The sequence below is a fragment of the Aspergillus ambiguus genome (assembly GCF_047715705.1).
Source record: "Aspergillus ambiguus strain CBS 117.58 unplaced genomic scaffold BDV59scaffold_9, whole genome shotgun sequence".
Taxonomy (NCBI): Eukaryota; Fungi; Ascomycota; class Eurotiomycetes; order Eurotiales; family Aspergillaceae; genus Aspergillus; species Aspergillus ambiguus.
The window spans coordinates 378,464-405,377 of record NW_027395522.1 but is presented as its reverse complement, the minus strand read 5'-3'; the positions used below and the strand labels follow the sequence as shown (position 1 = coordinate 405,377).

The 26,914-nt window shown below is 53.5% G+C and overlaps 10 protein-coding genes across 10 annotated transcripts; 3 read left to right on the top strand and 7 right to left on the bottom strand.

Annotated features, from left to right (window-relative positions):
- Window positions 1–231: 231 nt before the first annotated feature.
- On the bottom strand, window positions 232–4,009 carry BDV59DRAFT_212100 (WD40-repeat-containing domain protein; the record flags this gene model as incomplete). The annotated part of the gene is made up of 7 exons (XM_073695952.1): window positions 232–551; window positions 600–747; window positions 796–1,276; window positions 1,327–1,730; window positions 1,781–1,875; window positions 1,940–2,927; window positions 3,874–4,009. 7 exons carry the CDS (start codon window positions 4,007–4,009, stop codon window positions 434–436), a joined length of 2,370 nt encoding a protein of 789 aa, XP_073549580.1. The 3' UTR covers window positions 232–433.
- An 820-nt stretch (window positions 4,010–4,829) lies between these two features.
- On the bottom strand, window positions 4,830–6,590 carry BDV59DRAFT_164516 (oxygenase MpaB family protein). The gene is made up of 4 exons (XM_073687627.1): window positions 6,062–6,590; window positions 5,980–6,008; window positions 5,202–5,928; window positions 4,830–5,145 (listed from the first exon to the last, which is right to left on the bottom strand). The coding sequence occupies exons 1-4, from the start codon at window positions 6,431–6,433 to the stop codon at window positions 4,897–4,899; spliced, it is 1,377 nt and encodes a 458-aa protein (XP_073549579.1). The 5' UTR covers window positions 6,434–6,590; the 3' UTR covers window positions 4,830–4,896.
- A 717-nt stretch (window positions 6,591–7,307) lies between these two features.
- BDV59DRAFT_192238 (V-type ATPase) lies at window positions 7,308–12,539 on the top strand (the record flags this gene model as incomplete). The annotated part of the gene is made up of 10 exons (XM_073692017.1): window positions 7,308–7,658; window positions 7,750–8,502; window positions 8,551–9,447; window positions 9,503–9,534; window positions 10,157–10,226; window positions 10,318–10,412; window positions 10,492–11,239; window positions 11,287–11,928; window positions 11,978–12,233; window positions 12,286–12,539. The coding sequence occupies 10 exons, from the start codon at window positions 7,308–7,310 to the stop codon at window positions 12,537–12,539; spliced, it is 4,098 nt and encodes a 1,365-aa protein (XP_073549578.1).
- Window positions 12,540–12,719: 180 nt separating this feature from the next.
- BDV59DRAFT_175027 (carbon-nitrogen hydrolase family protein) lies at window positions 12,720–13,919 on the bottom strand (the record flags this gene model as incomplete). Its single annotated transcript, XM_073689182.1, has 4 exons — window positions 12,720–13,162; window positions 13,247–13,689; window positions 13,744–13,832; window positions 13,876–13,919. Coding segments are annotated over 4 exons (917 nt in total), but the record flags the coding sequence as incomplete, so codon positions are not given.
- A 134-nt stretch (window positions 13,920–14,053) lies between these two features.
- On the bottom strand, window positions 14,054–14,422 carry BDV59DRAFT_175025 (uncharacterized protein). Its single transcript, XM_073689181.1, has one exon. The coding sequence runs from the start codon at window positions 14,406–14,408 to the stop codon at window positions 14,079–14,081; it is 330 nt and encodes a 109-aa protein (XP_073549576.1). The 5' UTR covers window positions 14,409–14,422; the 3' UTR covers window positions 14,054–14,078.
- A 1,078-nt stretch (window positions 14,423–15,500) lies between these two features.
- On the bottom strand, window positions 15,501–16,271 carry BDV59DRAFT_164472 (uncharacterized protein). Its single transcript, XM_073687626.1, has 2 exons — window positions 15,972–16,271; window positions 15,501–15,836 (listed from the first exon to the last, which is right to left on the bottom strand). Exons 1-2 carry the CDS (start codon window positions 16,082–16,084, stop codon window positions 15,608–15,610), a joined length of 342 nt encoding a protein of 113 aa, XP_073549575.1. The 5' UTR covers window positions 16,085–16,271; the 3' UTR covers window positions 15,501–15,607.
- Window positions 16,272–17,441: 1,170 nt separating this feature from the next.
- Window positions 17,442–20,459, bottom strand: BDV59DRAFT_212097 (ATP dependent DNA ligase domain protein; the record flags this gene model as incomplete). The annotated part of the gene is made up of 4 exons (XM_073695951.1): window positions 17,442–17,825; window positions 17,880–18,046; window positions 18,119–19,440; window positions 19,492–20,459. The coding sequence occupies 4 exons, from the start codon at window positions 20,457–20,459 to the stop codon at window positions 17,442–17,444; spliced, it is 2,841 nt and encodes a 946-aa protein (XP_073549574.1).
- Window positions 20,460–21,039: 580 nt separating this feature from the next.
- BDV59DRAFT_164422 (anaphase promoting complex subunit CDC23) lies at window positions 21,040–23,489 on the bottom strand. The gene is made up of 3 exons (XM_073687625.1): window positions 22,366–23,489; window positions 22,132–22,315; window positions 21,040–22,082 (listed from the first exon to the last, which is right to left on the bottom strand). The coding sequence occupies exons 1-3, from the start codon at window positions 23,182–23,184 to the stop codon at window positions 21,055–21,057; spliced, it is 2,031 nt and encodes a 676-aa protein (XP_073549573.1). The 5' UTR covers window positions 23,185–23,489; the 3' UTR covers window positions 21,040–21,054.
- Window positions 23,411–24,547, top strand: erg20 (bifunctional (2E,6E)-farnesyl diphosphate synthase/dimethylallyltranstransferase; the record flags this gene model as incomplete). The annotated part of the gene is made up of 2 exons (XM_073692016.1): window positions 23,411–23,530; window positions 23,624–24,547. The coding sequence occupies 2 exons, from the start codon at window positions 23,411–23,413 to the stop codon at window positions 24,545–24,547; spliced, it is 1,044 nt and encodes a 347-aa protein (XP_073549572.1).
- A 565-nt stretch (window positions 24,548–25,112) lies between these two features.
- On the top strand, window positions 25,113–26,844 carry BDV59DRAFT_164416 (oleate delta-12 desaturase). The gene is made up of 3 exons (XM_073687624.1): window positions 25,113–25,352; window positions 25,407–26,175; window positions 26,228–26,844. The coding sequence occupies exons 1-3, from the start codon at window positions 25,302–25,304 to the stop codon at window positions 26,590–26,592; spliced, it is 1,185 nt and encodes a 394-aa protein (XP_073549571.1). The 5' UTR covers window positions 25,113–25,301; the 3' UTR covers window positions 26,593–26,844.
- Window positions 26,845–26,914: the final 70 nt, after the last annotated feature.

The window sequence follows — 26,914 nt, the reverse complement described above, 5'->3', positions numbered from 1 at the left end:
GAAAAGCCACGATATGATACCAAGCCCATACTTCACTCCGCATAACCGTTCCACAAACTTGTCCTGAACCTGCTAAATCACCCAATTTCCAGAGAACAAAATACGAATAATAACGATCCCACGTGGCCTTTGTATGTGACGGGAAGATGTGCAGGGACATGGGCCGGAAATGCAAGGCACGGCAATTTATGCTCGGGAAAGGGATGCAAAACCATACCAATCTGCGAGACCCAAAAAAAATAAAGCAAAAGAATCGACTCGGCGCCTGCTACCTGTATCGAGTGCATGATTGAGAGTGTTGGGGGTGACGTGTATATGCAGAGGGGACAAGTAAACCGGAAAACAAAAGAAAAATCAGGCTTGTCTTAGAAGCCACAGATTCTTGGGTTCACGAGTGACACATTGACGATTGTCTTTGGTTGTATTAAAAATGTCAATGAGTGCCTGAGGTTGACCGTAAGGCGCTGGTGCGGCCAAAACTACCCGGTGAAATGGTTAGGTGTTCATCGACGATAGTGCCACCGGGGTGAAGATCACGTTCGCGAGCCCAACTGGGAGATGTCAGTCTCTAGAAAGCTTGGTAAAGGAAAGTCTCTTACATCCGTATCATGTGGTCGTCCCCCGCAGACGCGAACATGCCAGGGTTGGTCGGGTTCCAGCATATTGAATTCACGCACCCGGAGATGTGCCCTTCTAGTGTCTCTACCAAAGTGCCATTTTCTTTATGCCAGATATAGACACGAGAATCTGAGATAATGTTAATCGAGTTATTGACATACAACGAACAATACATACCTTCACTGCCGCTGACGACAAAATTTTCGGCTGCTCCCCCAAAGGCGCTTCGGATGATATATGAACCCTGCTTTTGGCCCTGGAAACGTCGGACAACATCTGTGGTATCAATGTCGATGAGCTGTATTTGACCTTCCGACAAGTTGACCAGCATGTGGCGCGAGTCTTTGCTAACCGCCAAAGACGTCGGCTTGCTCTTCAGCGCAAGACAGTACTCCTCCTCATGGGTAAGGAAATTGTAGACGTGGATCTTCTCTTCGACATCTGCCGCGATTAAGCGCCGTCCATCGGGAGTGATAGCACAGTCTTGGACACGAAATCCTGCGGGCCACACATATAAGCGCTGACCACGCATGCTCCAATGGCACATTTGCTTGTTCAGGTCGAGAGAAGTTGTCACGAACGACTCGCCATCCGGGGCCCAGGCTGCCGCTGTAACCGGGTGTTGATGGTGGTTAATGGTCAGTAGACAGCGTCCGGTCTATCAAAGAGTCAGCAGCACATCGCCAGGAAAATGGGCGGGTTTCGTACCTCGACACTCCATACGCGAGCTTTGTTGTCCTGTGAACAGGTGATGAGCTTGGTGTCGTCGGGACTCCAGCTCACGTGAGCTACACCGTCATCATGTTCGAACAATTTGTGGAGCACGGCAAATGTATTCGTATCGTGGATGTTCACGAGACGGTCCTTGCCGGCTGTAGCTAGCTTTGTCCCGTCGTGGGAAAATTGACAGTACCAGACCTCATCCCCATGATGGCTTAACTCGATTTTGGTGCGGAGGGGGAAATCACTTCGATCGCACAAGTGGTCGGAATAGAGCGATGGAGGCGTTGCAGTGTTGTGATATAGGCACTGGTTGATCTGGTTTTGCTTGACGTGGTCTAGTAATATTGCCAGTCGATTATCTGGTATCATTACTGACGGTGATATAAACCCTGTGCATATGTGAGAATCTGTATCTGGGACGCAGGAAGTCTTAACTCACTTGACAGCGCAGATAGCAGTCTTTCCCGTGAAGAACGTATCGAGCCATCCCATCCAGCTTGGTCATGAAGGTGCTCCGGAGGGCACATAAGAAGACTATCCATTGTCAGCATAAGGCTCAGATGACGCCGCAATCGTAGGCGACGACAGTTGCGCATACCTTGACAACGCATGTAACCGGCTAATATCATAGTTGAGCGGCGTCAGCTCGTGGCGGAGGACCATCAAGGCCGCACCGAGATCACGAGCCTCCAATAACTCCAAGAACTTTTGCTGTCGGAGATGGAAGAGCATCTCGTTGAGCCCAGCATTGTCCACTAACACTAATCTCTCTTTGGCGGAAGAGGGGTCTCCACTGCTCAATGCTCGGCCGCCGCCGTCGGGATAGAAGGAGTGTACCAGAATCCGCTCAGCTTCAGCCCATCGTCCTTCTAGGACTGCGTTCCGGAACGTAGCCACGGCCGGACTTTCCAGTTGATATCCACTTTCCTTACTGAGCAGCGTGGCGGCCCCATTATACCCCAGTTCAAATAGGCTCTGAATCAGGATCCTCGTGACCTCCTCTCGATCATGACCAAAATACGATGATGACGTTGATGTCTTCTGAGATCCGTTTGGGTGAAATTCCCCGTTGGATGGAGTGTAAGGGGTGCGGCCATTCAAGGAATGGGAGAAACCCGCCTTGTGAGACGGGGACGCGAGGGAGCCGTTCGACGCTTGGGAGAGGCCGTTTGTACTCGAGACACCATCGGGCCGCATATTTGCCAGGCGCCTGCGCTTGGGAGATGGCGAACCGCCCTCGGGTCGGGCGTGGGTGGAAATTGTACGTGGATCGAGGAAGCCGGCCTCAGTTGCCGGGGGATCTCCCGCGAGATCTCCTGTAAGCTCGGTGGGGGGTCTGATCGGGTCGGGCGTGCTCGTGCGACGACGGCGGCGTCGTCTGGTGGAAGAGGACGGGGGATACAGGTTCTCCGTAGCACTCGGTGTGCTGTGGTGACGGTCGACAAGCGGTTGGGAACGGGAGGTGGATGTGATACTCCCCGGAACGGCGGCGGTCAGGCCCGGGTATGACGACGTGCGCTCGGTGGGGATAGGAGGATCGGGGTGGTCGGGAGCGGCAGAGGAGGGTATATACGAGGGGGTATTGTCTGCCAGCTCGAACACTGGGTATATCTGCCCTTTCACCTGGCTCTGAAGGAGAACCAGGAGAGCAGACCTATATCAGTGGTGGGTCACTGATACCTTGGAGAGCTCCCGTCCAGATGACAGGGTCGAGCTCACTAGACGGGAGGGGAAGCTGTCAATTCCCTGGTTGAACGAGTCCAGATTGTGTCGAGCGTTGAGTAGAAGAATATCCGCGGTGGAATAGAAGAGGATGCGATCGGGAGCGAGAGAGAAGGTGGATCTCTAGACGATGATGGGGTGGAGGTTGTCTTATCGGAGGTAGGAGAGGAGATGGGAGACGGCAAGAGGGCGGTTGGAAAGGTCGTAGAGACGATGGGAGCGAGGGGGTTGAATAACGGCGTATACGATAAGGGTCATAAACGGGGAGATTCAGGCGAGGATGATGTTGAGGTGAGATGAGGATGGATGCGGAGGAGAGAGAAAGAGAAGTTGATGGAGGAGCGGAAGTTGAAGACCATCGGCGGTTGCTCTTACTGTACGGTCATGACGAGCTCCAGAATTAGTCACTTCCTACATAATCCAATGTCTCTGCATAATTTTGGATATTTCAAATTTCCTATTTTCTTCTATTTCTCAATTTATGACTATTCAGAGCTCTGAAGCTATCCATCGTAGTGGTGATCTTGAGGTGACTATGTGACTATGTACGACCATCTGTAACAGACTCCTGTAGGTATCTCCTATACCTACCTATCCAACCTCCATTTGAATACTTCCCTCAACAGACATCCTAGCTATAAGTCCCCTATCAGGTTCGAAACTATCTTTGGAAAATAGCCCCGTCCCTGACCACGAGGAAAGACATGCATAATCAAGTATCAAACTGAACTAAGACGAACGCCCTTTCAATCATCTGAACTGCTCATGACCAACTTCTCCCAGCTGACTGAGCTGGGGAATGAAACAGACCAATCTGGACGCAAGGATAACCCACTGAACGGTTATCCAAGGGGCAACAAACGCTCGAACTTATTGGACGGAGATCACTCGAACAGCACATCATGTGTCGGCCCGTTCGTCCATCTGATCGGTCTGCAGGAGACATGCTGGATGCTCCTCGCAATGGGAACTCGACAACTCCTGCGTGTTTTCAACCGACGAGTCAGGTACGCATGCAGCTGGCCTCGGTACAGGACGGAAATCGCTGTACATCTACCCGATCTGGCGTCCCAGAGAACCGAGATAACTCAGTCGGGCGCGTCGGATGGAGCCCCCCGTGTAGCCCGTGGGGGGCACCACGACGGTCATCGTAGCAGACGTGTGGGTTTTCAAACGATGATACGAGAGCTCAAGTTCATCTAATTGGGTCAACCACATGTTCCAGAAACCTCTTCCCTCTGAGTGGTTCGGATCTCTGACCTCATCATGATGCTTCCAACGTCTCCACATCGCCGCTGTGGCCGGTTATATATACCGGCCCTTGCATAGTAATGTCTTAGGCTATACTAACCTCACGGGACTCAATAATATTATCAACGATTGTTGAAATAAAACATCCATCTCAAGCGCAGAGCTCACCTCCCTATTCCTCCATCGCCACCATGGGCTGCGACTGCGGAAACGGTAGCACCTGTAACTGCACCGGTCCCCAGAACTGCACTTGCGGAAACTCCTGTACCTGCAAGGGATGCGGAGTATGTATCTCCCGTTGATCTTGAGGAAGCTGGCGGATGGGGTGGTAGGGAATGACGGAAGCTAATGTGTGACTTCATTTATAGAAGTAATTATTATCTGCATCCCCAATGATCTCGATCTTGCGAGCTGTGGTACTGCGTGAGGGGGACGAAGGCCAGATGGATTACTATATCAATGTGATCGTGGACATCCTTATGGACACTTAACGTACAAATAATAGTAATAAATTGACCACACCTTCATTTATTCAGAACATGTTCCATCCATAAAACATCACGTCGTACTACGTAGATGGCATCATGCCCTCACCAGCACCCGCAGCCCATAAAAGCTCCCGTAGACTAACGCTGTTGCAGACCCAACTGCGGCAAGAAGTCCGAGTTGGGCCAATGCCTCGACGCCCGGCTTGTTTACCTTCTGGTTCTTGCGCTTGCCCAGGCGAGTGGTACGCGTGAAGAAGGGGACATATTTGAATTCGAAGAACGACTCTCCCCCGAGGCCTTCCTCCTTGTCCGTGATGATAGTGTAATACAGCTTGCGACGCAACTAGAGTCGTCAGTGCCTATCATTTACCCTCGCGGTAGTAGGGCGTGGGAACATACCTCAATCGTAGCCTGGTCGAGCGGCGGAATCATTCGAAGACCATAGCACGTCACCATCACGAGGAAGCAATATCCGTAGATGAGAGCCTTATAGTACAGGCTGGTTGGTGGCAGGGCGAGTCGGTCAGACAGTTTGTCGCCGTTCAGGTGTCGCGCCATCGCCGCCATAAACTCCGACGACGCGTATGTCGGCGCCGTGTTCTCCAGACCGATAATGATGTTGTTCGCCAGGATCTTCCCCGTATCAGTCGGATCGATTTCCGATGCGAGGAGCGACTCCATCATGGCTTTCCCGTGGGCTTGGTCTCGGAAGGGCTCGTTCGGCGTGCCCATGTAATAGGCTACGAGTCTCCAGAGCGCCAGATAGTCGTCGATCTCCTGGTTGCGGAGCCAGATGCCCTGTCGGGGAAGGCCGAGCCAGATAACGCTGGTCGAGAACGTGTTGATGGTCGCCATGCAGTCGAGATCACTCACAGGCACACCCCAGTTTTCGATATCGTAGTAGTCTGGACGTTCCTTGACCAGTTTGAGGATCCGAGAGCGGACCGAAGCATGCAACAATCGCACCCGAACCGAAGAGACATGGCCGTCTCCACCTGGCTTCATCGAGTCCAGTGACAACGAGACTTGAAGAGTGTGTTGGAGGGTTTCGAGCAGTCGGCGGCGAACGACATCGGCGGCGAAGCCACCAGTGCGGGAGAGCGTCTCGACAACGCGCGGCGAGCCCCTGGTGAGTTTGTTAGCCGTCGTTCATAGATACTGCTGGCGGAGCACTCACATTCCACCTAGGAGACTTTCAAAGCTGAGCTGTGCACATATCAGTGGTAGATCGGATGCAAGCTGGGTCATCAAGCACGTACCACATTCAGCATGGGCATTCCATAGCGGAAGAAGACCTCCTGACCTCTTTTGATTTGGTTCCAGTCAACCCAGTCCGGGGTCGTATTGATCTCCTCCCACAGCTGTGCGATTTTCGGGTCATCCTTGGCATGATGCTTCACCAACGAGTACAGATCCCGCTTCGGTAGTTTCGGAGCGCCTTCGATGGGGACTGCACCCTCGGGATGGGCAGCCTTTTTGGGAGGCGCAAGGTCCTCCAGACGTTCTAGACAATCGTCAACAAGCTTGTCGTAGGTGAACATCTGCGGACGAAGTTGTTCGGACGACTGATGGAGATCAGTCCACTCAAAGGTGTAGTCCCAGTAGGTGCGAGTGTTCGAGGTCGGGGCCATCTTTGCCAGTGTTAGGAGATATGTGACAAGAACTTCCCATAGATTGCACTACAACAACGGCAAGAATACATTTAAGTCTACATACAAGGCCATCTGCACGGTGGCCATGATTGTTTTATATGAGTTCACGTGAGATATAGTGAGGAGACATGATCCTGGTTGGATGAGAGAACCGAGAAGCGAACTCAAGAACCCATGGATCGAGGCAGACCTTTTAAGGTTAGACAGGACTGTTGACACATGTGAATGAGCGGCGGTCTGCGAAGAGCCAGAGAGGATAGTGGAAGGATGGGGAGATGTGCGGGGTTTTGCAAATCAGTTAGGATCGTCGCTCTGGAATAAACATGAATGCTTGAACGATATTCTGAAATCATCGAATCTGTGTTTGGTGAATGTGAAGATGTCCTCACCTGCCGAACCGTCGTCTGACGATATAGAAAGCAGATGTTTGGCCCGACGGCCCTCGGATAGGATGAATTCTGTCATGATGGCCAGGCTGATAGTGTCATTTTGTTCCAGTTCCAACCGTGTTTCCTTCAACATGGGAATATCTGTACCATGAGGCGTGAGTACGCTGTTGTTAGATCCATAGTGATGGTCAACCGGTAAAAGTTGTTTGATCGACTCTGCAGGGACCACCCGCACGCCATTTGTCTGGTTACTCCCTCTGGTTTGGACATAATACGAGTTGGAACACAATACACAGAACCTGGCTAGGTTAGTCTGGTTCCAAGCACGGCTGAGTAAACAACGTGGAAGATCAGGGACCATACTAGTAGAACAGTCAGACCACCCCTATCCCGAACGTCAATACTCCCTTCCACCAGATTCCCAGAATATTATCCATGTCCCAATTCCTAGAGAAGATTATTGAATGTTAGGCTTGGGGGTTCGTCGACTGAAAACCCGCCCGTCGCTGTTGGACTTGATAGCGGGAGAGCGAGAGAGTGAGCCGTCGTCATCACCGCCCAGACTGGCCGAGCTGGAACTGCCACCGCTCCCCGTTTCGGCCTCCTCGACCTCGACCTCGACCTCCTCAACCTCCTCCAGTGACCTCCACCATACTCCTCCCCTCTCCTCCACGCCTTCGTCTACCCTCCCTCCTACTTCCGTAATTATGGCCCCCTCTGGCAAGGGCCCTGAGGCCGAACATGGCGCTGTCTTCTCCGTATCCGGCCCTGTCGTCGTGGCCGAGCATATGATCGGTTGTGCCATGTATGAATTGGTGCGCACCCCCCGCTTCACCTGCATGACGGATCTGGCTTGATTTTCCGTCACTTATATCTCGATTCTCATGGTATCTAATGTCCCCATAGTGCCGAGTCGGTCATGATCAGCTCGTCGGAGAAGTCATCCGTATCGATGGAGATAAGGCCACTATTCAGGTTTACGAAGAAACAGCCGGCTTGACGGTTGGCGACCCCGTCTTGAGAACTGGAAAGCCTCTGTCGGTCGAACTGGGCCCCGGTCTGATGGAAACAATCTACGACGGTATCCAACGCCCCCTGAAGGACATCTCGCAGGAATCCGGAAGCATCTACATTCCCCGCGGTATCTCGGTGAACGCCCTGGATCGCAAGAAGAAATGGGACTTCAAGCCGGGCCAGTACAAGGTCGGCGACCACATCACGGGAGGTGATATCTGGGGCACTGTCTTCGAGAACAGCCTGGTCCACGACCACAAGATCATCCTGCCCCCTCGCGCCCGCGGTACCATCACTCGCATCGCTCCCGCTGGCAGCTACACCGTTGAAGAGAAGTTGTTGGAGATCGAGTTTGACGGCAAGAAATCGGAGCATGGCATGATGCACACCTGGCCCGTTCGTGTCCCCCGCCCGGTCAACGAGAAGCTTCCGTCCGACGCCCCCTTCATCGTCGGCCAGAGAGTCTTGGACTCGCTCTTCCCCAGTGTGCAGGGTGGTACCGTGTGTATCCCTGGAGCGTTCGGATGTGGTAAGACTGTGATCTCCCAGTCTGTCTCCAAGTTCTCGAACAGTGATATCATCGTCTACGTCGGATGCGGTGAGCGTGGTAATGAGATGGCCGAAGTCTTGATGGATTTCCCGGAGGTAGGTTGCCTCTCGTTCGAATCCCGTTTCATGCTGACTGCCATATAGCTTTCCATCGACATCGAAGGCCGCAAGGAGCCCATCATGAAGCGTACGTGTCTGATCGCCAACACCTCCAACATGCCTGTCGCCGCCCGTGAAGCCTCCATCTATACCGGTATTACGATCGCCGAATACTTCCGTGACCAGGGTAAGAACGTGGCTATGATGGCGGATTCCAGTTCGCGGTGGGCTGAGGCGCTGCGTGAAATCTCCGGTCGTCTGGGAGAAATGCCTGCGGACCAGGGTTTTCCGGCGTACCTGGGTGCGAAGCTGGCGTCTTTCTACGAACGTGCGGGTAAGAGTGTCGCCTTGGGAAGCCCCGAGCGCGATGGCAGTGTCAGTATTGTCGGTGCTGTCAGCCCTCCCGGTGGCGACTTCTCCGATCCCGTCACCAGTAGCACTCTGGGTATTGTGCAGGTGTTCTGGGGTCTGGACAAGAAGCTGGCGCAGCGGAAACATTTCCCATCGATCAACACTTCGATCTCCTACAGTAAATACACCACCGTCCTCGACCGGTACTACGAGAAACACCACCCGGAGTTCCCCCGTCTGCGCGACCAGATCCGTGAGCTGCTCACCAAGTCGGAGGACCTGGACCAGGTTGTGCAGCTGGTCGGTAAGGCGGCGCTGGGTGACTCGGACAAGATCACCCTGGACGTGGCGGCCATGGTGAAGGATGATTTCCTGCAGCAGAACGGATACAGTGACTACGATCAGTTCTGTCCTCTCTGGAAGACGCTGTACATGATGAAGGCGTTCATGGGATACCACGACGAGGCTCAGAAGGCGATTGCGCAGGGCCAGAACTGGGCTCGGGTGCGTGACGCCACCGGAGATATCCAAACCTCGCTGCGTGGGATGAAGTTCGAGGTGCCAGAAAACCAGGCTGAAGTGTCGGAGAAGGTATGTCCCTCATCCGATTCACACGTATTTTGCAGAAGACACTGACTCTTTATAGTATGAGAAGATCCTCCAGGGGATGTCGGAGCGGTTCGCCTCGGTGTCGGACGAGTAGATGGCTGGTCTGTGTCTGTAGCATAGCAAATTCCCATGTTCTGTAGTTATTGGCTTCCCTTTATTTGATCTTTTCCCTTGAATGTGTGTTGCAGAGGTCACTCGTAGAAGACTGGTAGGACTAGGTTTGGGTGGCCACAGTGCACATGACGCGTCCTGGTCAGAAGAAGACGAGTGAGATGGATTCTAATTCTGCTAGAGACTCCTAAATAAGCATCATACTATCCATTTCATAGAGGATATTAGGGATATTACCGCTGTCGATCGTAGGCAGACTTGAACCCTTATACTCCGTGCCCAAGCCACTCCAGGCCCACCGTCATCACCGCCCGCCGCATTCGCTCTACTTCCACTTGGCCGCTTCCGCTTTCTTCTTCCCTCCACACCTCGCCATACTTCTTCTCTGCCCAACTCTTTATATACTCCCATCTTCCTTCTTCCCCTTCTATCGCTCTCCCTCGCATTCTGCTTTCTTTGCTGCGATCTTGGTTTCTGCATCGCCGGACATGGCAAGTCCCACGGGCTTCTCGTGCGCAACCCCCTGTCCCTCGCTCGTGCGACTCCCCTCCGACACGAACTGACCAGAATGTGTGCGCAGGATAAACGTCAACGACCCCAGCCTGATCTCGCTGGTCAACAAGCTGCAGGATGTCTTCACCACTGTCGGCGTACGTCTTTTCTTCCCTCCCGGACTCGTCCTCCGTCCTTATCTGCATGCTCCCCCACACCGCAGCATTGACACCGCCTGTGTTTATTTAGGTTCACAACCCTATCGATTTGCCTCAAATTGCCGTCGTCGGATCGCAATCCAGTGGCAAAAGTTCTGTCCTAGAAAACATCGTCGGTCGAGATTTGTGAGTATTCCACGTTCCTCATCCGTGTGGGATGGGCCGGTCAGTGGGTTCGGTGGCTAACAGAGGCGTCGTCATCTAGCCTCCCTCGTGGCTCCGGAATTGTCACTCGGAGACCTCTCATCCTGCAACTCATCAATAAGCCCGCCGGATCTCAGACGAACGGCGTCAAGGACGACAAGTTGGAGACAACGGACAAGGAGGCGAATCTGGACGAGTATGGCGAGTTCCTCCACATCCCCGGTCAGCGCTTCTACGACTTCAACAAGATCCGCGAGGAAATCGTGCGCGAAACCGAGTCCAAGGTCGGTCGCAATGCCGGCATCTCCCCCGCCCCCATCAACCTGCGCATCTACTCCCCCAACGTCCTGACCCTGACCCTGGTCGACCTGCCGGGGTTGACCAAGGTCCCCGTCGGTGATCAGCCCAAGGACATCGAGCGTCAGATCCGGGACATGGTCTTGAAGTTCATCAGCAAACCCAATGCCATCATCCTGGCCGTGACGTCGGCCAACCAGGATCTGGCCAACTCCGATGGTCTGAAGCTGGCGCGTGAGGTCGATCCCGAGGGGCAGCGGACCATTGGTGTGCTGACCAAGGTCGATCTGATGGATGAGGGGACCGACGTCGTGGATATTCTTGCCGGCAGGATTATCCCGTTGCGCCTCGGTTACGTGCCTGTCGTCAACCGTGGCCAGCGTGATATCGAGAACAAGCGGCCCATCGCGTACGCCCTGGAGCACGAGAAGAATTTCTTCGAGAGCCACAAGGCCTACCGGAACAAGGCATCCTACTGCGGAACACCCTATCTGGCCCGGAAGCTGAACTTGGTGAGTATGCGAGGCCGGTTACGCGGAATGCGGCTGACAGTCACTAGATCCTCATGATGCACATCAAACAAACCCTGCCCGACATTAAAGCCCGGATCTCCTCCTCGCTCCAGAAGTACTCCTCCGAACTCTCGCAGCTGGGCGATTCGATGCTTGGGAACAGCGCCAACATTGTGTTGAACATCATCACGGAATTCAGCAACGAGTACCGTACGGTATTGGAGGGTAACAACCAGGAGCTCTCCAGCATTGAGTTGTCGGGTGGTGCTCGTATTAGCTTCGTCTTCCACGAGCTCTACTCGAACGGTATCAAGGCAGTGGATCCCTTCGACCAGGTCAAGGATATCGATATTCGCACTATTCTGTACAACTCCTCTGGTTCTTCGCCCGCGCTCTTCGTCGGAACGACGGCGTTTGAGTTGATCGTCAAGCAGCAGATCAAGCGCCTTGAGGACCCTAGCACGAAGTGTATCTCCCTGGTCTACGACGAGCTGGTTCGTATCCTGGGTCAGCTTCTGAACAAGTCGCTCTTCCGCCGGTACCCCATGCTGAAGGAGAAGTTCCATGCCGTGGTGATCGCCTTCTTCAAGAAGTGCATGGAGCCGACATCCAAACTCGTCCGCGACCTCATCATGATGGAAGCCTGCTACATCAACACTGGTCACCCTGATTTCCTCAACGGACATCGCGTAAGTAGTCCTTCCTCTGACATCATCCAACCGATTCTAACAGTTCCAGGCCATGACGATTGTCAACGAGCGCCAACAAGCCGCCAAGCCCACGCAGGTCGACCCCAAGACCGGCAAGCCCCTGCCTCCCCGTGCGAACAGCCCCTCGGTAGAGGTTCCCCAGGAGAGTAGCGGCTCTGGCTTCTTTGGTAGCTTCTGGGCCTCGAAGAACAAGAAGAAGATGGCCGCGATGGAGCCTCCCCCGCCCACGCTCAAGGCTTCCGCCTCCCTGTCGGAGCGCGAGAGCACCGAGGTTGAAGTCATCAGTAAGTTTACTCGAATATTCCCGCTGTTTGGCCGATAACTAACGATGGGCAGAACTTCTGATCACGTCGTACTTCAACATTGTGAAGCGCACGATGATCGATATGGTCCCCAAGGCCATCATGTACACCCTTGTGCAATTCACCAAGGACGAGATGCAACGCGAACTCCTAGAGAACATGTACCGCAACAACGAGCTGGACGACCTGCTCAAGGAAAGCGATTACACTGTGCGGCGACGCAAGGAATGCCAGCAGATGGTCGAGAGCCTGTCCCGGGCCAGCGAGATCGTCAGCCAGGTGCAATAGATGGGACAGCATCATGCCTATACCCGATTCCTTCGGTCGTGCCTCGCTTCAGCGCTGTTTGTTTGGATCGTTCGGGGACAGTCAGGATTGCTCTATACTTCCGAAATCATGCCTTATGTCTATATTGCGTCTCGGTCTCGGCCCGGGGGGGGGGGGGGGGGATGTCAGCTTGCAAGATTTCCGTCACGAATTTGTATCGTTCTAATGATTGCGTTTGATTAGAATACACTGCTTGTAGCATACACCGTTCAACTCGTGCCTAGCCACCTTAGCCTATAGCCCCTATCGACTCTGATGCCGATACGTATAGTACCACCCCTCCCGCGCGATGTCCGCGCGCACGCGATAATTGTCCTCCGCGATCCGCAACAACCCGACATCCATATCCACCACCATCACGCCCTCCTCCGCGCCCATCGTGCCCACCGCCCCGACAATGGGCAACACCACCCGAGACATTCCCAGGAACTTGCCCTCGGTATCGGCACTCCCCCCGGCCGCATTGACAAAGACAATCCCGCAGGTGTTTTCGAAGCACCGCGCGGTGAGGGTCGTCTCGAGGAAGAGCGCCTCGCTGGCGGGGTTCCGCGCGAGCGCCTGCGCCGAGGCATCGTAGCGAGTCCCTTGCATCGCGCCACATCTGTCAGCCGCACGCTTATCTCCCCGCATCTGCAAAACCACGGAAAGGGAAAGGAATAGCAACATACAAAACGTAGGGATGATGATAATCTCCGCGCCCGCGGCGATCAGCTCGCGAAACGCCTCAGGAAACGCCAGATCCCAGCAGATCAGCAGGCCGACCTTGCCGACGGGGGTGTCGAAGACCGCGTGCGGGTGCTGCCCGGACGAGATCAGATACGGCCGTTCCGGGTGCCAGATGTTCTTCTTGCGATAGTGGCCGAGGATGCTGCCGTCCGAGGAGATGAAGTACGCCGTGTTGTGTAGTCTGGGGTGCTCCCCGGCCCCGGCCGTCTTGTCTTCCTCCAGAGGGGCATCGGCGGCGTCGTCCGCGTACTCGATGATTGTCCCCGGCACGATGCAGATGTGGAGCTCGCGCGCGAGCGCCTGGTACGCGGCGACATATTTCGGGGCGAGACGGGCTTGCGCGGTGTAGGCTGGGTCTGTGGGGGCCCAGCCTGTGAGGTGGTATCTGTTACTGTGGTGAGATTGGGGGAGGGAATGGGCGAGGAGGGGGGGAGTATACTCAGGGAGAACGGCCAGTTCGGCGCCCTGGGAGGCGGCATCGCGGATATAGGTGCATGCTTTGTGGTGGTTTTCGTCGATGGCCAGGTCCTGGGCTGTCAGGAGTGTGGAGTGACAAGGAGGAGAGGTGTACCTTTATGTTCCATTGGATTACGGCGACTCGTTTGGTCGTCATTGTGGTGTTTGGAGGGGAGGAAGAGAGACGGGATGCGGGAGGTTATAGAGTATGGGGTATGGGGGAAGTTGGGGTAGTTGGAGAAGTTGGAGTAGACATTGCATAAATCATCTCATTATCTATTAGTTAAGTAGGACACTACGTAAATGCTGCAGATAGTATTAAACACACTTCTCGCCCCCAAACACAGGCTTCTTGCTCACTCGATACTCCAGCCGATCCGTCCACAGATGCGAGAACACCGCCTGGAAAGTCGGGATCGGTCCGAATATCGTCCCTGCAATGGGAAAGCAGACCCGCTCCAGCAGAATCGACCCATGCCACCAGCAGCGAGTCGAAAACCCACAATCCCCGAGTCCCGCAGCGACCATGTCATCCTGTCGAGTGCGGAGACACAGGGCATGCCATCTGTCGTATAGCAATAGACACACGTTCATCCCGAAGAACGACGCTGTGCGCAAGACAGCCGTGATGCCGAACGCCCAGGCCATGCTGGGATGGAGAGTCCCGGCTGGAGAGAGGGCCTCATACGCGGCGGAGTACAGGATGAGGATGATTAGATGACAGGGGAGGAAGTGTGCCTCGAAGAGAAGATGTAGGAGCGCAAGATGTCGTGGGAGTCGGAGGATCCAGCGACGGTGGACGCGTCGCAGGTGAGAGATTGTCTGGCGCGCGGCGAAGCCTGAGTCCAGCGCCCCCCACATGTGTCGGAGTGCCTGTCTATACCGGGCGTGACAGGTATCGAGCGTCCGTCGCCATCCACGTTCCTCGCTGGAGATGTTGCATTGGCTGGCGGGTACGAAGACCACTCGGGAAACTAAGTCTCCAGCGGTCTCGAAGTAGCATTTCAGCATCATGTGCATGTCCTCGCCGATAGCTGTGGCATCACTGTCCCAGCCACCAACTCTATCGGCGAGCGCAAGAGGCAGTGAGTACACCGACGTGGGGATGGAAATGCTACTGCCCAGGTACATCGTGGACAGACCCGCAAAGCCCCAGACAAGATCTGCGCAACGGACGAGAACCGGTGTGTCGTGGGAGTTACGGTCGAAGATAATGGGACAGGAGTAGATAGTGCGGTCTGCTTTCCCAGGGTGGGCGTAGTGCAGTCGACGGATCTCGTTGAAATAATCTTGAAGGAGGTGCGTGTCGGCTGCGGTCCATTAGCGAAAGTGAAGTTATTTTTTGAGAAGACGTGGGTGCGTACCGTCCATGACCGTGATGATTACATTGGAGGTCCCGTTGGTGAGGTCTGACTGGTAGATGTTTGCAATATGGCGAGCGGCAAAGGCGACGTTGGAGCTTTTGCCAGGGATTTCTCCCGGGAGAGCAGCCGGATGAAAGGTTGTTGAGAGACGGAGAAAGGACTTTTCGTATTCGGAGAGTAGCCGGACTGCTTTATCCATGACCCCGATTTCCGTCTGCTCCATCGCGAGGTAGACCTGGGATTGTAAGCCTAGAGTACAGTGACAGCGGGCGTATACTGACTTCATATTGGCCTCGTGCGCGTGGATGGCTGGCAAGCACATTGAGGGTTGTTCTAAGCGTGTCGATGTCCTCCTTGTAGTTTGGGAGTATAATGGCATGTGTCACCTCTGGTGCCGTCTCGCTGGGTATCAGACCATCTTCTTCACAGGCTGACAGGTCTGAAGAGGATGTTGGAGACGGCGGTGCATCCACACTCGCTTCGCTATTTGATCTCGATGCAGAGCTTGCTACTGGAGTGCGCCGGTCGAATGCACGCTGGGTTCTGAACGGTGCTGTGACTAGACACCATGCAAGTCGGACTGTAAACAAGAATGTATTTGTATGGATGAATATTGTGTAGGCAACGAAAGCCTTTTGGATGGGAGGCAGGGCGTCCTGACCGGCGGGAGTCCCAGCGGCTGGAGTGTGTCCATGCTTCCAAGAAAATATTCCTGGATCGGTTGTTAGAATTAGAACAGCGATTAGGGCAATAGTGCTGAAGGCTGGCAAACAGCGAGAGATCCATTGCATCCCCATGTCGGTATCTCAAGCAACCTGCCCAGCACTGAAGCACTCTTAGAGCTAACCTGGAGTGACAGCACTTAAGAGATGAGCGCAAAGGAGATGCTATGATCCATAACCCAAATTTGATCAAAGATGTGCAGAAAAGGATCATGCGAGCCACAACACATTGGGCCATTCAGAGCCTTATCTCGGACATCATGGTAGTACCATTCGCCAGCTTGAGAGGGGCGCGGGCCAAGTAACCACGAGATACTAAGGTTAGTTAGCTCATGAGATGATCGCCTACATCGGTTGAGTAGGAGCGAAATGTATGATCAGCAGGCCAGGGCTGCGGAATGGGCCATGCGAGAGTTCAGGGGAGGGACCCCTTATGTGTACCATGGGCAATGTTTGCGTCTGTCTCAGGATTGACCTCGCGGGACGGTTCGAGGTAGGAGGACCGAATGGGGATCATCTCTAAAGCTGGTGTATCCAGTGGATGGGGATCAACTCAACGAACCGTGTGGTGTAGAGATATTGTAGAGTCCACTAAAAGGAACAAGTATAGCTTTAGTCTAAATAAATTCCCCTGATATATATTCCATAATGGCAACGCATATGGATGAAGCATAATGAAGTCTGAGAACGTTGAACACCCTCCTGCTCTGTACTAGGTAGACGGTAGGATGGTGGTGTAGACCCATGACTGCAGATGGCAGGTGATGTGCATGGACGCAGCACGAGAAGTGACCCGGTCGAGAGGAGCGGCGTACAGATGCGGCAAAGGCGTTGTACATCAGGGATGGACAACGAGCAACAATGAAGCCATGAGCGACGTTGAAGCGCATTGTCCCGTCTGTCCGTCTGATTGGTTGGCGGCAGTGGGCCAATCAGCAGCCGTTATCCTCCGCGTGGTCTATAAACAATACCGTAGTCAGTCAATTGATCTATAGAATTGAACAAAGCCTGGGATATAGACACGATTGACTCCCTTAATAGTAAACAACTGTCCCGAGATATTCCCGTCTTATCTCGTAGAGTCGCTTGATAACTATACTCCAGAGAGGATTCATCGTCGAATCTTTGTCGAATACCGATAAGAGGAATACTGCGTTGCCCTCCACCACTCCAAGGACATATCTTCCCAATCTCCGGCCTTTCGCATTTTCCATGAGTGAGCCGACGCTGGTCCATGTCGTTCAACTAACGACCACTTGTGGATTCGTTGATACCGTTCTGTACAGGCGATCGCACTCTTCCACCTACTAGACCTAGTGCTAAAATACACTAGATCTGCTCCAGCACGCAGGAAGTACTTTATAAGTCTGAAATTTCGTGAAAGGCAAGCGACCATCGAGGAGGTGCCAAGAGGGTAACCCTCGCAGTTAACATCTGCATTGTATGTTGCTCTATTTGTGCGACCGTTTCACTGTTTATATATTGGTTTCTTTCTGGCGCATGATCAATAAAATTTGTATCTTGATTTGGCTGCCTCTCGGTTACTAAGTATATATACCTAACAATGGTTCTGTCGCAGACAGAGCACCTCATCACTAGCCGGTGTCACCGTTCGTAAATGGTGGTGTATCACCTCCTCTGGAATGAACCAAGCAAAATTCCCCGACAGAATCCAGCTCTCCCTCATCCCACTCAACCAAGATCTGGGGTACAAATGGGGTATTATCACCGGCATCCCTCAGTCCAGGATGAACTATATAAGCCCTGCTGACGTCCCACGAGACACACGTATAGAAGTATTCCCGGCCTATGTTGGACCAGGTCTCCCGGAGGCAAAGCCTGAGGTCGTTCGCGGTAGGGACCAGCTTGAGGAACTCTGAATCAAGAATAAAGATCTTTCCCTTAAATGAATATCTCTCTGGTGTTGCCGATAGGGTTTCTGATAGTTTGTTCGTGAGGCTAAGAAGCAGATCTCCAAGCTGCTCGATGTCGGTCAGGGCTATCAAGCCGAAACTGGTCTCTTGTTCCAGAACTGCATAGAGATTAGAGAGCCCTAAGAGAGACCCTATGTTTGCTGCTCTGAGGGCAGTAAGGAAAGTATCCAGGTCAGGGGTTTGAGTGGGTATGTCGATGGGCGTAGTTCCTAGCTCACCCTGATGGATGTAAAAGGGGATAGTAGTGAGTGGTGATCTTGCGGTAGCTAGCTCACGGAATTGTGGATCGAGATGTAGATATTCGGTGATTACATTCTCCCCAGCCTCTGTAGGCTCACCCTGGGGAGACGAGCTGACGTGCTCCGGTATGTCCATGTTGCTGGAACTATCGACAGCCACAGGCAGATTTCTAACCTTGGCGTGCTTTCCGTGGGGTTGATGCCCACCTTCTGGGGCCTTTCTTTTGCGCGAAGCCTGATGGGACAAATTCTGATTGTCGACCAAAAAATTTCCATGGACTTCTGAATCTGAAGAAGACAAAGGCGTCATTGAATCGTCAATATAGATGGGAATAGGATGAGTAGATGCCACAACGGGACTACTGCTGAATTCCAATGCTTCGTGGCTGGACCTTCCATGTGTTTTAGCACCGAGTCCATGGCTGTTTCTTCTTCCGGGTGATTCAAATGTTCTTGCCGTACTTCCCGTCAACTGTGAGCAAGTAGTAGTAGTAGTCTGTACGCTCTGTGACCGATCCGGTTTATATAACGATGCTCCCGCAAGATCAAGACGTCTAGCCCAGGCACTTCTTCCCTCAGTTAGAGCTTCAACAGGCACAGCCCGAGCATCCTCTGCGATTCGCTGCAGTTCCTGAAAAGAAGCTGCATCTTCAAACGACCTGTCTGAGTGGATCTTGACGATCCTTGGGAAGCGGAGAGCAAAGAACCTGGCCCCAGATGGTTTTTCGAATCCAGCTCCCAGCATCTCGACAACGAATGGCGTCTTGAAGACAGTATCCATTGCCGGCAGATTAGTCCGTACATTATCTATAATGAACCCATGTTCTGAGTCTAATCGGCATGCATAAAACTCGCCGATTTTGTTGAGAATTTGCATGTGTTTGACGCTCATGCAATGCTGGTCGATCACATCGACCACACGGAATCGAGGTACTGCTCCCGACTGTAGGACAGATTCCTTGTTTGTGAGGCAGCCAATGAAGAAGTGAGTCCAGGATAGTTTCTTGGAAGGGTTCATTGCTAGCGCGTCTCGTGCTTTATATGTCCCTCCAATGATTGGAAGGTCCACGGTATCGCCCAAGCCCGGGATATAGTCTTTCTTGAGTTTGATCCAACCTCCACCGGTTTCCATATTGTCTCCGGCAGAGACCGCGAAATAGGGATCCTCGCAGCCTTTTAGCACAAATCCTTCCCAACGCTCGGTAATTCCCCTCGTAAAGATGCTCTCGAGTCTAGTATGTGCGTCATGGCGGGCGAAGTCTAGCACCCATTGTTGCGCAATTTCAGCGCGTCCATCGATAGAAGTGATTATATCCTTCAAAAGCAGCCGTCGCAGTCGATGTGGTTTCTTAAGACAAATGTCGTCATCGAGCAGAAGTATATCAAAAAACATTATCATCAAATGCTCGTAAGGTTGCGGGCTATCCGTTGTCAGCACTCACCACCAGCGAGAACATTTTCAGCGGACTTACGGTGAATCGTTTTCTACTCCGATAAACATGCCGGAGCGGGAGACAAACTTGCGTAGCTTATGAAAGTCTGCAATTCGCGCATGTTTATCACTCCACACGAGGATCTCACCTTCCAGAATACAACGACGGGAGATTTTACACTCAGGTTTACCGATTCCCAAAGCATCACGAATCACCCGCTTGATGCCCGCCCTATCCGCCGTCGAATCCTTGCCACTTTTCGAAAATATTTGAATCGACACGGGATGCTGCAGCAAGTCAATATGAATCTGACAGTATTCACCGTCGTACTTTCTCTCCACACTCATTCGTCGACGTCCAACCATCTGACAACAGTGTTTGATGCTCCGGGCCTTGTAGTAATCCGGTCGTCCAATTTTCACGCCAATTACCGGATCTAGATGCTGCAGAGCAATAGTAGATAGGTCCTTTGCCAAACCGGGCTCCGGATGTGGAGGGAAGTTGGCTATCGGACCAGAATAAAGCATTCTCAAAGCAGCCTCAAAGGAATCCTGAAACACGAGAAGGTGCGGAAGCAGGAAATGAAAGCTTTTAAATACAAGAGTCCGTGGCAAGACGACGGGCGAAAGGCTTTTGAGAATGATCCGTGTAAGCCACTTCGCATCGCGACTACTCAGTCGCCGAAATAACGGAGACAGGGCCTCCTCTACATCGACAGCGGTGCGTTGTCTTCGCACCCGGGGCCCTGAGAATCGGCACCGAGACGCGACGGCATGCAATGCCGTGTCTATCTCCTCTATAGTGACTTCTTGACCAGGCAACACGTGGTTTTCTGCCTGACGCATGACATTCTCCACGCATTGGCCTAGATCGACTCCCCCAGAGGTGCGCCAGCGCTCGAGTTCGTCGCGCCGCGAGGATCCAAGAAGCAGGCATCGGCCGACTATTCTCGCTAACGAAGTATCCTGCAACCAGTATACCCTGTCCGTGCGCTTCTCTGGGAACATGCACGATAGTAGGGCTAGTTGGTCTGTGTTCTTGTCACGAAGGCGCTTGTCGTGTTGGGCGAACCATCGCGCTATGACACGTGCATCAGGATTCCTCGTTCTGCCCTCGGTGGAGGCTTTCACGATTCGGTTGTCATCGAGTGCAGAAAACAGATCGCACAAGTGTCCAAACTTGAAGCCCATTGATTGACTGTGCCCGGGTAGGCACCTAACCCGGTAGGCTGTGCCCTTAGGATCCCATCCGCTGAAAATCTGAATATAATCAGTGCAGACAATATAATAAGCGAACTTTTTCAGCTGATTCTTGTGGAAACACACTGAAAAGGAGAATGATCCATTACGCGGGACCGCGTCCATGGATCGCGAAAGCACGTGATATCCTATCCCATATGTACTATTAAGGAATCTCTACCTACTCTACCTGGTGCATATCCTCAAATGCCAGTTGCTTGGAAAGAATAACCTCTGTCGTTGCTTTGATTTCGTGAATCATGCTTACTTCCATCCAGTAATATATGAACAAACTCCATCCTTAATCACAGACCTCCAGATAACGCCTCGCTAGCCCAGAATAAGACATCAAAAGTCAGTAGTGCTACTCGTCGCCCTCTCTTCGGGCCCGGATATCTCTCATCAACGCTTTCGCTTCTTCCACTTCCACGCCATCCTGGCATAGCTCGCCAGCTAATTGGTCCGCGCGTTCGAGATCACCATGCCGAAGGGACCAGCGAGCTAGCCACAGCCGTGCCTTTGAGGTGGTCGTCGTTACACCAGTGCCATGCCAACTCACTTCTTCTTGCTGGTTGACCGAATTCTGCTTCCCAGAGCGCGACCCGCGCTGGGTTTCGCCGCCATCTGACTGACCGTCCTCGTTTTCATTATCTGAGGACTCCACTTCTTCAGGCACCTGACCCGATTCCTGTTGGAGCGTAAGTTCCATATAAGCGGCGGCCTCGTCGTCGTCGCCCAGACGCTCGTAAAGCGTCGCGATTTGATGGAGAGTCTCGGGATCGAGGATCTTGCGGGCGCCCCCGCTGGTCAGCGAGGCGTCGTCGGCGTAATATGCACCCGCGACGAGAGCCCGCTTCAATGCCTTGATGCTCTGCTCAACACGGCCCATCTCTGCGTAGCAGGTACCGACAGCCTGCCACATCTTGGGGTCGTAGGGGCGCAAGGCGGCGGCGCGTTGGTAGTAAAACAGCGCATAGAATGACATGTCAAGAACTTCATATGCTTGGCCGAGGCCGTACCACGCGCGACAATCTTTGCGGTTGAGGTCGACCGCTCGGCGGTAAGATTCGATTGCTGCATGCGTGTTCTTCATCTCGACGTATTCGTGTCCCATGAGGATCCAGGCGGAGAGGAAATTACGATCTAGCGTGAGCGCGCGACGAAAGTACATCACTGCCTTCTCATGTTCGGATTTGAGCGAGTAGTAGTTCCCGACGACGCAGCAGGTTTCGGGGCGGAACTTGTCGGTTGCGGTCGCGACTTGTGCGACGAAGGCGAGCTGGGGGCGGGCTCCCATTACATACAGAATATTTGAGTAGTGATCGAGGCTGTCAAGGCGGTGGGGTGAAGTGACGAGGATCTCCGTGAATATGTCTGATGCGGATTCGAAGTCTAAGGATTCGGTTAGCCATGGATATACGGCTAAAGAGGACATTCGCACCTTTAGAATGGTAGAACAGAAGCGCTCTCTGCGTTTTGAGGAATGCACTGGTAGGGAATATCGAGTCGAGCTCAGATAGGGTCTGGTAGGTGTCATCGGTCGCCTGGTACAGCTCTTGGCTGCAGTATACATGGAATATGAGGGTCATAACATTCTCGGGGAGGAGACACAGTACTTGTTTCAACTGTGCGTTTGTCAGTGACTGTGGTATGATTGGTATCCGAGATCACGTACGTCTTCGGTACTCCCAAGCAAGTCGTTCAGCTCTTGCCACGCGCCCCAGTGGAAGGGATTGAGATGAACGCTGCGAATAAGCCACTTTTTGGCCTCCTCTTCATTCCGACCCTTCAGAAGCACGACACCGTAGAGATATTCCAGCCAACCGTGGCTGCGATCCTCCAGCTGGTTCTCCTGTTGCTCTGCGAACCACCCCTCCAGGCCACGCGCCAGATCCGGCAATTCCTTGTTGACGGTCGTGCCTCCATCCGCCGGTCCCAACACCATCTCCGTCTCCTCATCCTTCCGCTTTTCTCCAGCTAGATAGCGAGCGTATAATGCGAGGAATAGGGATTTTTGGCTGAGCCGGGGGTAGGGGTTCCGGGCCCCGCCCTGCTCCGTGAAACCGGAGACGCGCTTCTTCCCTTTCTGCGGGGTCAATGGTTGTCGCGATTTCGGCATGGTTTTCGACGCTGTCATCGAGAGCGGAACAGGAGGAATGGTGGGAGGAAGGAAGACGGCGGCGCAACGGTCATACTCGCGCGTGTCAAAATACGACTTCGCGAGGAGGTATTTATGGGATTCTTGAGCTTCGAGCGAGGCTTCAGACGGGTCCTGAGTTCGCAGGTATGGATTCTCTGGAATTTGAGGGCCTTCGGTGATATCCATTGGTGATTCAGGGTCGGTATCGTACGGATCAATTTGCACGACCGAGTCCAGCATTTCTGCGGCCCATTTGGCGGACTGGTACAGGCATCGTTCGGAACACTTGATGGCGGCGTCCTCGAGGCGGAACTTGAGGTCCTGGACAATATCCTCTGAGAATTGGAGAGGCATGATGGAAGGAGTTGAAGAGGTGAGGGAGGAGGAGGAGCACCAGAGGAAGAAGAAGTATGCGAGTGGACGACGCCAAACTGCCCGATTGGGACGGAGGACAAACAAAGCAAACCGGCAGAAAAACACACCGCGGGGCAAACATTACTTTCTTACTCCCCCACTCCTTTACACACTTCATCTTCTCTCCACGTCTCTCAATCGCATCCTTGCCCACTCTCTCAACCCAATGGCTACAAAAACTGATCGCGCTTCCTTTGAGGCCATCTTCCCTCAGCTGGCCCAGGAGATTCTAGACCATGCGAAGAAATACAACCTGCCGCAGAACGCCTTGGAGTGGCTCGAGAAGGTACAAGGAGCCCCTATTCTGGCCGCATGGACACATTGCGCAAACCAATACCTGCACCAAGCGTGATCTAACGGCTCTTTGTCGTCCATCTAGGCCCTCAATGTGAACGTCCCCGGCGGAAAACTCAACCGCGGCCTCTCCGTCCCCGACACCGGCCTGGCCCTCCTGAAGAAGCCCCTTAACGACGAGCAATTCCAGCACCTCAGCATTCTGGGATGGCTCACCGAGCTGCTGCAAGCCTTCTTCCTCGTCAGCGACGACATCATGGACAGCTCCATCACCCGTCGCGGCCAGCCCTGCTGGTACCGCCACCCAGGCGTTGGTCTCATTGCCATCAACGACGCCTTCATGCTCGAATCCGGCATCTACTTGACCCTCAAGAAGCACTTCCGCTCCCACCCGGCCTATGTCGACCTCATTGAGCTCTTCCATGAGACCACCTGGCAAACCGAACTCGGCCAGCTGTGCGACCTGATCACCGCCCCCGAGGACAACGTCAACCTCGAAAACTTCTCCATGGAGAAGTACATGTTCATCGTCACCTACAAGACCGCCTACTACAGCTTCTACCTCCCCGTGGCGCTAGCCCTGCACTACCTCCAGCTCGCCACGCCGGAGAACCTTCAGCAGGCGCACGACATCCTCATCCCGCTGGGCCAGTACTTCCAGGTGCAGGATGACTACCTGGACGCCTACGGTGACCCGGCCGTCATCGGAAAGATCGGTACCGACATCCAGGACAACAAGTGCTCGTGGTTGGTCAACCAGGCGCTGCAGCGCTGCAGCGCGGAGCAGCGCCAGGTCCTCGACGCCGCCTACGGTCGCAAGGACAACGAGCTCGAGGCTAAGGTCAAGGCGGTCTACCGGGAGCTGGATCTGGAGAAAGTCTACCACGAGTACGAAGAGAAGACCGTCGGGGAGATCCGCTCCCGGATCGAGGCTATCAACGAGTCCGAGGGTCTGAAGAAGGAGGTCTTCGAGGCCTTCCTGGGGAAGATTTACAAGCGTTCCAAGTAAGCCGCGGCGCGCCTACCCTCACGATACCCCTTTTGTACCTCTCACTTGTAGTGGAAAACCGAACCAGTTTCCATTGTAGATGCAGGATCATTCTATAGAATGTACATGTGGATGGACGGCTCAGATTTTTCTTATCGCTCTCATTTGACCTCTGTGATGGTCGAGACGCCAGTAGACAATAGTTGATCGGGAGAAACCGTTGGGACGAGTGGACCGAAACGAAAATTGACGGTCAAAAAGACCTACGAAAAGGGTCCTGCATGGATCGACAACGGTGGCTGTTAGCGCCGTATCGCCTCCAACCGAGCGAGATCTGTCCTTTCTAGAAAAATCCCCCAGAGTGCCGAATGGCCTCCTGCGTGTAATCACGTTCATCCGAGGATTATTGGAACAGTCCCTGACTCGGCACCCAGACGAACCATTCAAATCCCTCCAAAACCCACGGGAAAGCGATAAGCTAGAGATTGAATAAAATTAAAACCGGGCGGAGCCATGGCCGGGGGCTCTCTAGCCCCCAAATACACTCCCAATGTAGAAAGACAGGTCCCACTTGAGCAACGTTTGTGGCGATGGCGTTGACCGTTCCAGGGGAATTGGACGGGATTCTCCAGGGGAAAAAAATATCGAGCTAAGGTCGAAGGAAAATTTTTTGTGGGTTGTTTAAATGGCATAGAGTGCCCACTATTTTTCCTTTTCTCGTTGTAGAAGTAGGAATCGATAGAGGTCTGGTCTGGATCTTGCAACTCCAATCGCAATGTCTGAGACTGTTACACTGCGCAAGTCGCCCGAGGTGCAGGAGGACGAGGTACGTCTCTGACGCACAAGATTGATCGTTGGGAGCTGTACTAACAGTCTCAAGTCCGCCGTCCCCAACCTCAAAACCCTCAAGGATGCAATTCCGAAGGATTGCTTCGAATCATCGGTCGTTACCTCCCTCCTCTACCTAGCCCGCGACATCCTCTACTGCGCAATTCTCACGTACGGTGCCTTCCAAATCCACTTGCTGCCGTGGCTGTCCCTGCGGATAGCGGCTTGGGTGGCATATGGCTTCCTCCAGGGCTGCGTGGGCACTGGGTTGTGGATTCTCGCGCATGAATGTGGCCACGGGGCCTTCTCGCGGTACCAAGGATTCAATGACTTTGTCGGCTGGGCCACGCATTCGTTCCTGATGGTGCCGTATTTCTCGTGGAAGTTCACCCATGCGCGCCACCACCGCTACACCGGGCACATGGAGAAGGACACTGTCTTCGTGCCGTGGACGGATGACGAGCTGGCCAAGAAGAAGAATCTGCGTCTGGAGCAGCTCAAACATCTTGCCGAAGAGACGCCTATCGTGTCTTTCTTCCAGCTCATCGGCCACCAGCTGTTCGGCTGGCAGCTCTATCTGCTGCTGAACGTCACCGCGGGCCCCAAGAGCTTCCCCAGTGGCTCGTCCGAGGTCGGGCCTGAGAGCCACTTCAACCCGTTCAGCAAGCTGTTCACCACGTCCCAGTGGATCTACATCGCACTATCGGATCTTGGACTGGCTATCATGGGTTCGGTGTTGTACTATGCTGCGACCCAGATCGGCGCGTGGAACGTCGTGCTGCTGTACGGTGTTCCTTATTTCTGGGTTCACCACTGGCTGAGTATGTCTTCGAATAAAATCGTATGGCGTCAATCTTGACTGACATGAATTAGTCGCAATTACCTACCTGCAACACACCCACCCTGAGGTGCCGCATTACACCGCCGAGACCTGGACTTACACCAAGGGCGCCCTGGCGACGATCGACCGCACCACTGGTTTCATCGGCCGACACTTTTTCCACGAAATCATCGACTACCACGTTGTGCACCACCTGTTCAGTCGCATCCCGTTCTATAAGGCTGAGCGTGCCACCAAGGCCATCCAGCCTCTGCTGGGCGAGAACTATCACGAGCAGAAGGATGAGAGCTTCTTGTACTCGCTGATGATGACGTTCCGGAAGTGCATCTATGTCTCGGACAAGGGACGGGCTACGCCGGGTGTGTTGCATTTTGTTCGGGCGGACGAAAGCCAATAGTAGGGAGATGGGGGTTGGCGATGCATGATCTTTTGAATGATACCCTTTTCGTTCTCAAGGAAGGTTATTTGGTTTGGGTTTCTGTGAAGTTGGGACTCGCATATATGATGCATTTATAGAGGATAGAGTCGGATGGACCGGCAGATAGACCGAAAGACATGACCAATAGATTTGTGCATATTCATAAGGCTGCAGCATTGGCGTCGATGGAGCCGAGACTTATGCGTTGGCTGATTATGGCTTGATCATGATGAGGTGGAAGAAAGAATGATGATGGTGTGATGGTCGAAAGTGACGGTTTTTTGTATAGGCGACATCACGT